Consider the following 12,454-nt stretch of genomic DNA (forward strand, 5'->3'; position numbering starts at 1 on the left):
CAGTTTCCATCTCATTTTGTGGGCTGTGTGCACGTAGCCTGTTTTCTCTTGAGAGCCAGGTCTGCCTACGGCAACCTTTCTCTGTAGCAAGGCTATGCTCACCGAGTCTGTACATAGTTAAAGCTTTCCTTAACTCAATCAGTGTTTTAATGCTTATAAAGATGAGTTTCAAGGTACGTTAGCAGAGGAAAAATTATGCGCTTAGCCTGGTTGTAATCTAACCTGATACAGTATTACCTGCGTATTTTTGTGTCAGAATCTCTCCCGGGCTTGGTGTGTGCCTTTCATCTTTTCTCTCCTCTCTCTCTCACTCATCCCTCTCCCTCTTTTCCTATTTCTGTAAAATGGGACCGAATGTGTCTCTGCTTGGCACTCAGCATTAAGGAGGTATATTGGGGATAAGGCCCTGCAATAGACTAACATTCTGTCTATAGGGTGTGTACTTGTACATCAGCTGCCTTAAGCTACAGAAACAAGTGATCCTGCTCCCATTAACCATTCTGGCTACCACAAGCCACATTTTGTGCAAGGCTATTTACTTATACAGTATTGTACCATTACCGACTACTGTTTAGGGCCCCCATACAATACAGCTTGTACAGTACAGCCCACCTTTAGCTAAAACATTGGTACATACAGTGCCTTAAGAAAGTATTCGTACCATTTGACTTACTCCACATTTTGTTTTGTTAGCCTGAATTCAAAATGGATTAAATTGTGTTTTTTTCTCTCACTGTTCTACACGCAATGCCCCCTAGTGACAAAGTGAAAACATGTTTATAGAAATGGTTGCTAATTTATTGAAAATGAAATACAGAAGTATGTAATTTTCATAAAGTACCAGTCAAAAGTTTGGACACACCTAAACCTCCAGGGTTTTTATTTATTTATACTATTCTCTGCATTGTAGAATAATAGTGACAACTATGAAATAACACATATTAGTAACATTTAGTAACCAAAACAAGTGTTAAACAAATCAAAGTAGATTTTAGATTCTTCAAAGTAGCCACCCTTTGCCTTGATGACAGCTTTGCACACTCTTGGAATTTTCTCAACCAGCTTCACCTGAAGTACTTTTCCAACAGTACTGAAGGAGTTCCCATATATCCTGAGAACTTGTTGGCTGCTTTTCCTTTACTCTGTGGTCCAACTCATCCCAAACCATCTCAATTGGGTTGAGGTTGTGTGATTGTGGAGGTCAGGTTATCTGATGCAGCACCATCGCTATCCTTCTTGGTCAAACAGAACTTGGAGGTGTGTTGCATCATTGTCCTGGGGTGCAGTTAACTCTAATGAACGTATTCTCTGCAGCAGATGTAACTCTGGGTCTTTCTTTCCTGTAGCGGTCCTCATGAGAGTCAGTTTCATCATAGTGCTTAATGGTTTTTGCAATTGCACTTGAAGAAACGTTCAAAGTTCTTGAAATGTTCAAGATTGACTGACCTTCGTGTCTAAAGGTAATGATGGACTGTCATTTCTCTGCTCTTTTTAGCTGTTCTTGCCATAATATGGACTTGGTCTTTTAGTAGGGCTATATTCTGTATAACACCCCTACCTTGTCACAACAAAACTGATTGGCTCAAACACATTACGTCTAGACGTTCCGTTAGCGGAACGTTTCGACAACATCCGGTGAAATTGCAGAGCGCAGTAATTCAAATTATTAGAAATATTTAACTTTCTTAAAATCACAAGTGCAAATACACCAAAATAAAGCTTAACTTCTTGTTAATCCAGCCACCATGTCAGATTGCAAAACTTTACAGCGACAGCAAACCATGCGATTATCTGAGGACAGCGCCCCATCATACAAACACATGAAAATCATATTTCAACCAAGCAGGTGCGACACGAAAGTCAGAAATAACGATATAATTCATGCCTTACCTTTGAAGATTTTCTTCTGTTGGCACTCCAATATGTCCCAGAAACATCACAAATTGTCCTCTTGTTCGATAAACACCTTCTTTATATCCCCAAAATGTCCATTTATTTGGCGCGTTTGATTCAGAAATACACCGGTTCCAACTCGCCCAACATGACTACAAATGATCTAATAAATTACCTGTACGCTTGGTCCAAACATTTCAGGCAATTTTCCTAATCCAACTTTAGGTATCCTAAAACGTAAATAATCAATACAATTTAAGACGGAATATACTGTGTTCAATAGCGGATAAAATCAAAGTGGCGCGAGCTCCAGGTCGTGCGCACCAAACAAAGGAGCTTGGCTTGACACTCAGACTGAACAGCCGTACTTCTTCATTTTTTAAAGGAAAAACATCAAACAATTTCTAAAGACTGTTGACATCTAGTGGAAGCCATAGGAACTACAACCAGGTGCCTCATAAAGTTAGTTTCCCATAGAAAACACATTGACCTCACATTTTTTTTCACTGGTAGTTTGTCCTCGAAGTTTTGCCTGCCAAATAAGTTCAGTTATATTCACAGACATGATTTTAACAGTTTTAGAAACATTAGAGTGTTTCCTATCCAAATATACCATCTTTATGCATATCCTAGCTTCTGGGCCTGAGTAGCAGGTAGTTTACTTTGGGCACGCTTTTCATCTGGACGTGAAAATACTGCTCCCTATCCCAAAGAGGTTTTAAGAAGGAAAGAAATTCCACAAATTAACTTTGTACTTTTTTCTAAATTACATTTCATTCCAGGTGACTATCTCATGACGCTGGTTGAGAGAATGCCAAGAGTGTGCAAAGCTGCTATCAAGGCAATGGGTGGTTACTTTGAAGAATCTCAAATATAAAATATATTTTGGTTGAGAGAATGCCAAACACCCTGTCGTTCTCAACTAACATCAAGAGTGTGCAAAGCTGCTACAACTCAAGGCAATGACCATGGTGGTTACGGAGCTTGAAGAATCCTCAGGCTCTGAATATAAACAAGGGCACTATCCACCTTTTGATTGGTTTAACACCTTTTTGTTTCTTCAAACTGATTCCATAGACACCTGCCATCTCTTTCAGGAATACCTAGATGGCACCCCCTAAAAGCACTATTGTTGGCTGTTCCACTGATGTCTTTTGTCCTTTGTCTTGTAAGAGCGTGTCCTGTAAATGTAAATGTCTGTATATATATATATTTACAACTTTTTTCACGTACATTTTATTTTTATTTTCCATCAACTCATCTTCAAAACACTCTCCTGCAACCCGCCTCACCAATTTATATTTATAAATAAGTATTATTTACCTCAAATCTGCAATCCTCCAAGAAGCTAGCCAGAAACTCCAAGAAGCTAGCCAGAAACTCCAAGAAGCTAGCCAGAAACTCCAAGAAGCTAGCCAGAAACTAGCCAGAAGCTAGCCAGGAGCTATCCAGAAACTAGCCCAGAAGCTAATCCAGAAGCTAGTTCAGAAGCTAGTTCAGAAGCTAGTTAGCTTCTTTACTGGCTAATCGTTAGTATTCAGCTAACCACGGTTTGTGGTCATCAGCTATCCTTTAGCTCGAAAATCTATCGCCAGTTTTGTACGGCGCAACGCGGCTCGGAACGGAACATACCGGACCAATTTTTCTCTCCATGTCCCTGGATTTCAACTGCTCTCTGGACATTCATACCCGGATCTCACAGCTAGCTAGCTGCTATCCGTGTGACTATCTGCTTTCGTCGATTCCGGAGCAAACATCAATTACTCCGGAGCTAGCCAGCTCCGTCAATCACTCCTGAGTTCCATCAATCACTCCTGGGCTGCAGTCACCTATCCGGACCCGTTTTACTGCCTACGCGGAGCCCCACCGGGCCTTCACAACTGGACTGCCGACGTTATCTACCCGAAGGAGATCCGGCTGGCTCCTCCGTCGCGACGTTACCTGGACGCCCATCTGCGGCCTGCTAACCGTTAGCTGTCTTACCGGCTGCTCTCAGAATAGACAATCGGACAATTTATTTATTTGTATTATTATTATGTTTCTTCTTGGGCCTCTATAACTATATCTAATGTTTATTTATTTATTTAAAAAAATAATTGTGATTTGGATTAATCCCCTCTACCACACGGAACCTCACTAATCTACTGACGGAACGCAAGAGGTGGCTAACAACACACTGGACCCTTTTGATCACTCGACTAAGGATGCCTCTCCTTAATGTCAATATGTCTTGTCCATTGCTGTTCTGGTTAGTGTTTATTGGCTTATTTCACTGTAGAGCCTCTAGTCCTGCTCACTATACCTTATCCAATTTATTAGTTCCACCACCCACACATGCTATGGCATCTCCTGGTTTCAATGATGTTTCTAGAGACAATATCTCTCTCTTCATCACTCAATACCTAGGTTTACCTCCACTGTATTCACATCCTACCATACCTTTGTCTGTACATTATACCTTGATGCTATTTTATCGCCCCCAGAAACCTCCTTTTACTCTCTGTTCCAGACGTTCTAGACGACCAATTCTTATTGCTTTTAGCCGCACCCTTATTCTTCTCCTCCTATGTTCCTCTGGCAATGTAGAGGTGAATCCAGGCCCTGCAGTGCCTAGCTCCACTCCTATTCCCCAGGCGCTCTCTTTTGATGACTTCTGTAACCGTAATAGCCTTGGTTTCATGCATGTTAACATTAGAAGCCTCCTCCCTAAGTTTGTTCTTATTCACTGCTTTAGTACACTCTGCCAACCCGGATGTTCTAGCTGTCTGAATCCTGGCTTAGGAAGACCACCAAAAATTCTGAAATTTTAATTCCAAACTACAACATTTTCAGACAAGATAGAACTGCCAAAGGGGGCGGTGTTGCAATCTACTGCAAAGATAGCCTGCAGAGTTCTGTCCTACTATCCAGGTCTGTACCCAAACAATTTGAACTTCTACTTTTAAAAATCCACCTATCTAAAAACAAGTCTCTCACCGTTGCCGCCTGCTATAGACCACCCTCTGCCCCCAGCTGTGCTCTGGACACCATATGTGAACTGATTGCCCCCCCATCTATCTTCAGAGCTCGTGCTGCTAGGCGACCTAAACTGGAACATGCTTAACACCCCAGCCATCCTACAATCTAAACTTGATGCCCTCAATCTCACACAAATTATCAATGAACCTACCAGGTACCCCCCCAAAGCCTTGAACACGGGCACCCTCATAGATATCATCCTAACCAACTTCCCCTCTAAATACACCTCTGCTGTCTTCAACCAAGATCTCAGCGATCACTGCCTCATTGCCTGCATCCGTAATGGGTCAGCGGTCAAACGACCTCCACTCATCACTGTAAAACGCTCCCTGAAACACTTCAGCGAGCAGGCCTTTCTAATCGACCTGGCCGGGGTATCCTGGAAGGATATTGATCTCATCCCGTCAGTAGAGGATGCCTGGATATTTAAAAAAAAATGCCTTCCTAACCATCTTAAATAAACATGCCCCATTCAAGAAATTTAGAACCAGGAACAGATATAGCCCATGGTTCTCCCCAGACCTGACTGCCCTTAACCAACACAAAAACATCCTATGGCGTTCTGCATTAGCATCGAACAGCCCCCGTGATATGCAGCTGTTCAGGGAAGCTAGAAACCGTTATACACAGGCAGTTAGAAAAGCCAAGGCTAGCTTTTTCAAGCAGAAATGTGCTTCCTGCAACACTAACTCAAAAAAGTTCTGGGACACTGTAAAGTCCATGGAGAATAAGAACACCTTCTCCCAGCTGCCCACTGCACTGAAGATAGGAAACAACTGATAAATCCACCATAATTGAGAATTTCAATAAGCATTTTTCTACGGCTGGCCATGCTTTCCACCTGGCTTCTCCTACCCCGGTCAACAGCACTGCACCGCCAACAGCAACTCGCCCAAGCCTTCCCCATTTCTCCTTCTCCCAAATCCGTTCAGCTGATGTTCTGAAAGAGCTGAAAAATCTGGACCCCTACAAATCAGCCGGGCTAGACAATCTGGACCCTTTCTTTCTAAAATTATCTGCCGAAATTGTTGCCACCCCTATTACTAGCCTGTTCAACCTCTCTTTCGTGTCGTCTGAGATTCCCAAAGATTGGAAAGCAGCTGCGGTCATCCCCCTCTTCAAAGGGGGGGACACTCTTGACCCAAACTGCTATAGACATATATCTATCCTACCATGCCTTTCTAAGGTCTTCGAAAGCCAAGTCAACAAACAGATTACCGACCATTTCGAATCTCACCATTACCTTCTCTGCTATGCAATCTGGTTTCAGAGCTGGTCATGGGTGCACCTCAGCCACGCTCAAGGTCCTAAACGATATCTTAACCGCCATCGATAAGAAACATTACTGTGCAGCCGTATTCATTGATCTGGCCAAGGCTTTCGACTCTGTCAATCACCACATCCTCATCGGCAGACTCGACAGCCTTGGTTTCTCAAATGATTGCCTCGCCTGGTTCACCAACTACTTCTCTGATAGATTTCAGTGTGTCAAATCGGAGGGTCTGCTGTCCGGACCTCTGGCAGTCTCTATGGGGGTGCCACAGGGTTCAATTCTTGGACCAACTCTCTTCTCTATATACATCAATGAGGTCGCTCTTGCTGCTGGTGAGTCTCTGATCCACCTCTACGCAGACGACACCATTCTGTATACTTCCGGCCCTTCTTTGGACACTGTGTTAACAACCCTCCAGGCAAGCTTCAATGCCATACAACTCTCCTTCCGTGGCCTCCAAATGCTCTTAAATGCTAGTAAAACTATATGCATGCTCTTCAACCGATCGCTGTCCACCTGACTAGCATCACAACTCTTTATGGTTCTGACTATGTGTGGACAACTGTAAATACCTAGGTATCTGCCTAGACTGTAAACTCTCCTTCCAGACTCACATTAAGTATTTCCAATCCAAAATTAAATCTAGAATCTGCTTCCTATTTTGCAACAAAGCCTCCTTCACTCATGCTGCCAAACACACCCTCGTAAAACTGACTATCCTACCAATCCTTGACTTCGGTGATGTCATTTACAAAATAGCCTCCAACACCTATCACAGTGCCATCCGTTTTGTCACCAAATCCCATACACTACCCACCACTGCGACCTGTATGCTATCGTTTGCTGGTCCTCGCTACATATTCATCGCCAAGCCCACTGGCTCCAGGTCATCGATAAGTCTGGGTAGGTAAAGCTCTGCCTTATCTCAGCTCACTGGTCACCATAGCAATACCCACCTGTAGCACACGCTCCAGCAGGTATATTTCACTGGTCATCCCCAAAGCCAACACCTCCTTTGGCCGCCTTTCCTTCCAGTTCTCTGCTGCCAATAACTGGAACACATTGTAAAAATCACTGAAGTTGGGGACTTATATCTCCATCACTAACTTTAATTATCAGCTGTCAGAGCAGCTTACCGATCGCTGCAGCTGTATATAGCACATCCAACCAACTACTTACCTCATCCCATATTTGTTTTTCTGCTCTTTTGCACACCAGTATTTCTGCTTGCACATCCTCATCTGCACATCTATCACTCCAGTGTTAATTGCTAAATTGTAATTACTACGCAACTATTGCCTATTTATTGCCTTGCACACACTGTATACAGATTTTTCTATTGTGTTATTGACTGTACTTTTGTTTATCCCATGTTTATCTGTGTTATTGTTTTTGTCGCACTGCTTTTGCTTTATCTTGCCCAGGTCGCAGTTGTAAATGAGAACTTGTTCTCAACTGGCCTACCTGGTTAAATAAAGGTGAAATAAAAAATAAATAAATTTAAATAAAGGGAAAAGGATGTCACTTGGGATGCTGCCTCTTTCTCTCTGAAGGAGTGAACTCCACTTCTTTTTTCAAACTTAAAAAAAAAATTGAACATTCGTAGAGGCATAGTGGGGTAAAATAAGATATGAGAGTATCAAAAGGTAGTGGGACAGATTTGAACCCACACCGATACAGGTACATGTGGCCTGGGGTCTACAGCACTAACCACTAGACCAGGGTTTCCTAAACTCGGTCCTGGGCCCCCCCCCCCTGGTTGCGCATTTTGTTTTCTGCCAGAGCACTACAACAGCTGATTCAAATCATTCAGGCTTGATGAGGAGTTGGATATTTGAATCAGCTATGTAGTGCTAGGGCAAAAAAACTAAATGTGCACCCAGGGGGGGCCCTGGTCCCTCTCTCTACAGTCCAACTGTCACTACCCATAAACAAGATATATATAAAATATTATATATTTACAACTCCTCTGTGTGGGTTCTCCTCTCTCAGATATCGATGAGTGTGTCACCCAGATGCACTACTGCCAGGCTAACACGGCGTGCGTGAACCTACTCGGCAGCCATCGCTGTGACTGTCTACCTGGCTTCATCAGAGTAGATGACTATTCCTGCACAGGTAGGCCAAATATGCACACACACATACTTTGAACATTTCGGTAGGCCAACACAAGCACAAGCACACACACCCACACATACACTTCCTAATTTTCTGTAACTAACATCCTGAGGATTATCGGTCATTTCAAATCAAACTTGAGACCTCAAGGTTGGCAAATATTGTGTCTTGGTAAACACAGAGTGCACTCACTTCTCATAGTTAACACACAACTCTCACAGTGCTAAAGTAGGCCAGATTAATCCTCTCAGTTTGTTTTAGTCTGAGATTTGTACAAAACTACAGAACAGGAGCAGTACAACGTTTCTCAGAGAAGGAGTGCTGATTTAGGATCAGTTTAGCCCTTTAGATAACAAGGAATAAGATCACATGGACCCAGAGAGCTGAACCTATATCAGCACTCTGAGAAGCTTGAAAACAGTTTTATAATTTTATAGTTTTACTCAGTGCTGGTTGAGAGAAGCAACACATTACAGCTCATGGTGACTTGAGCATCCTTCTCTCTCTGCCTCTCAGAAGACCGTGAGTGGTTGTGAGAGCCATTTGACCTCAGGTCGGTGTACTCTGGAGCCACACACACTGTCCTTCAGCTGGAGAGGGGTCAGGACGCAGCTCCACACTGTTGTCAAACTGGGGTCAGGACGTGGCTGCTGTTGTGGAAATTTAGAACTGAGACTTGTTCATTTAATATTGATTAATTATTGTAATAATGAGGCTGGTCGACCCCACACCCTTGAGTGTTGGACCGAGTAACCTACATTTTACACAAATGCAGAGTACTACATATAGTTGACACTAACAATGCTCAGTCATGGTTGGTTCAACCCCCCTCAAGCAGACCAAGGAGCATCATAATGCACTCTGGGTTCATCCTGTCGTTATCTGCATGTGGGTCGTTGTCTTAGTTTCCCAGGTGCAAGGATGATTATGAGACAATCAGGGATCGTTCTACTCCTAAGCTATCTCTAGGAAAACACATTCTTGTCTATGTAACTCAGTCTTTAACTAATTTGTCAGCTCAAGTCATCTCCAGTGACCATAAACCCAGATTAGCTGCAGGGAACTAGAGTGGAGCCCATGAAAACACAGACACTAGTAGGACAGAAATGTCTTACTATTAGTTAAAATGAATTGTTAACCATTAATATCAAATGCATCAGTTGATTATGTCATTTTTCTATCACACCACACACTGCAGTTAAACTGGGGCTGTCAGGTAAGAGACCATTTTAAAAAGGTGGGAAAGACGTGGGGGGTGGAGATGCAGATCTTATATCAGATAAACAAACTACCTAATTAAGTTTAAGGCACAATCCTGAATCAGAAAAACAACCAAATGGAAGCCCCCACCCCACTTGGTTTACCATCTAAGGGATGGGGCTGGAGAAATGTAATAATTCTCAAATTAGATAGATCAAGCTTTAGATGCAAGGATTGACAGTCTGTGAGGTGAAACCATATTTTAATTAAGGCTATACATTGTTTCCATATCACAGATTGTGCCTTTGAATTATGGAAATGTGCACATCTACTGTCTGTTGACATTAGCTGGGACTCTTCATCTGATTCAAACAAGCCAAGCTTGTGTTTACTTCCGATACTTTCTGATTTAGGGAAATCAAACTGCTTGCCACAATCCTCTGGGCATGCAATGCCTCCAATTAGGTTTTGTTGTGGTGGATTATTCTATGTGTGCATGCTAAATGGCACCCTATTCCCTACAGTATATAGTGCACTACTTATGACCAGGGCCCATAGGGAATAAGGCAACCATTTGGGATACAGGCTATGCATTTAGTGGCGTGCAGATTATCAACAGAATAGCTCATCAGCAACAGTGTTTTCGAGGATGTAATAATGCAAAAATCCACTGAATAGCACCATTGATTTGTCTGATTGGAAAATCAAAATTCACATTTCCAAATGACACCACCACCTCTGTCATTTCTTACATCTAGCATGTCAGAATGTTAGCCAATTCTGGGAAAGGAGGAATGTTAAGATGGGGATGTTATTTGTTTCAGGGTAGAGTGTATTTGACCTCTGAGAGAGTTACTTTTCATTTCCTGTCCATGCAGTTTGTTAAATCACATGAACAGGAAATGACAAATAACTCTCCCTGAGGTCAAATTCAATGTACCCTGAAACAAATTGCCTCCCCCAAATGTTAGCCAATTCTGTTTGGGTCAGGGTGGCGACAGGAGGAAGTTGAGGTAATATGTACATGTAGGTAGAGTTATTAAAGTGACTATGCATAGATAATAACAGCGAGTAGCAGCAGCGTAAAGGACGAAGGGGGAGGGGGTGGGGCAACAGGGCAAATTGTCTGGGTAGCCATTTTGTGAGATCTTCAGGAGTCTTTGGGTAGAAGCTGTTTAGAAGTCTCTTGGACCTAGACTTGGTGCTCCGGTACCGCTTGCCGTGCGGTTGCAGAAAGAACAGTCTATGACTAGGGTGGCTGGAGTCTTTGACAATTTTTAGGGCCTTCCTCTGACACTGCCTGATATAGAGGTCCTGGATGGCAGGAAGCTACCCTCTGTAGTGCCTTGCGGTAATAGGCCAAGCAGTTGCTATACCAGGCAGTGATACAACCCGTCAATATGCTCTCGATGGTGTAGCTATAGAATCTTCTGAGGGGTAATAGGTTTTGTCATGCCTTCTTCACGACTGTCTTGGTGTGCTTGGACCATGTTAGTTTGTTGGTGATGTCCGACCTTGCCTTAAAAGTATTGCAGGAGCTCCTCCAGATGATGTTACAGGAGCTGAAAGAACGGCGTATCCAGCAAAACTTGGAGCGAACATTATCTGACATCGGCTTTCGAAATAATCATATTCGTTGCACTTCCAGAAGGACTTATTGCACTACCCTGGCTGGCGAGGACACTCAGGTGATTAATAACAGTACCACAAACAAAATTAGTTTATTTTTGTATTTTATTAACTTCTTGATGCACCCATCCCGTTAGCGGGATCATTTTCATCAACACCCGCTGAATTGCAGCGCGCCAAATTTAAATAAAATAACTAAACATATTTAATTTTCATGAAATCACAAGTGCCATATATAGCTAAACACAGCTTAGCTTGTTGTTAATCCACCTGGCGTGTCAGAATTCAATACAGCTTTTCGGCGAAAGCATAACAAGCGTTTATGTAAGAACATCTCTCTCAGTAGACAAAATATTACAAACACCTAGCAGCCAAGTAGATTGGTCACGAAAGTCAGAAAAGCAATAGATTAAATCGATACCGCCATAGTCAATAATAATCGGAATGTTGACTGAATTATTTGTTTTCAGCTATTTAAAAAAAGACAGGACCAGTTCCTATAGAAGCCTATTTGAATTCTTAATTTCTTAACTAACTCATCAACATGCTTTTTGAAAGATAGCTTTTTGTCACTCCAGATGCCCAGATATGTATAGGTGGGGACACGATCAATGAGGACACCATCCAAAGTACGTATGCATAAATCATGTACCTTAACATGTTAACTCCGTATTAATTTAAAATTAGTTGACAATTTAATTGTTTTTCTATGGCTGGAGCTCCCATAACTGGCTAACACTTCAGGCTCTCTGGTCAAATGGCTGCGATCACGTTTGGTACGGTGTGATCCACCAATGCAAATGCCTCGGCCAAATTGCTACTCATTCAACCAATCCATATGTCCAATTGCTTGGGGGTTTATTTAGTTATAATTTATAGATTTGCAATATCAAGGCACACTGTTGCAGCCCGACAATACGCGATTTGCGATTCACCGCAAGATACATTTTATGCAACAGTTGGCACATTTATTTTTCAGAAATTCTAGAGATGGAAAGGATTATATTTACCCCAGATACATTATATGAATAATGAAAATGTAAAAAAAATCAAATTCCAATTATACAAGTAATGAATGTAGATCTCAGGTGTGACGGTCGTGGGAACCTTGGCAACCCCACCAGTATACATTAACTCCTCAAAATGGAGGTCACGCCAGCAGGCTGGCTCGTTACTAACCAATTTAGAAAGACCCATAAAATACTATACAAGAGGGAAAGTTCAGCAGACGCTCTGAGTTTCACTCCGAGCTTGCACATCGCAGATCTCATCCATCCGTAATTGGCTTTGAGAATATAGCATTTATATTTAGCTCCTCTATAA

General features: G+C 42.4%; 1 protein-coding gene across 1 annotated transcript in view; it reads left to right on the forward strand.

The window, feature by feature from the left end:
- The window catches only part of LOC115112510 (protein kinase C-binding protein NELL1-like), a 420,040-nt gene that overhangs the window by 312,797 nt on the left and 94,789 nt on the right, over window positions 1-12,454 (forward strand). The window contains exon 13 of the mRNA XM_065011794.1: window positions 8,177-8,302. Within this exon, the coding sequence (XP_064867866.1) occupies window positions 8,177-8,302 (126 nt within the window). The remainder of the gene's footprint in view (window positions 1-8,176; window positions 8,303-12,454) is intronic.

The sequence above is a fragment of the Oncorhynchus nerka genome, linkage group LG27 (assembly GCF_034236695.1).
Source record: "Oncorhynchus nerka isolate Pitt River linkage group LG27, Oner_Uvic_2.0, whole genome shotgun sequence".
NCBI classification, from domain to species: domain Eukaryota; kingdom Metazoa; phylum Chordata; class Actinopteri; order Salmoniformes; family Salmonidae; genus Oncorhynchus; species Oncorhynchus nerka.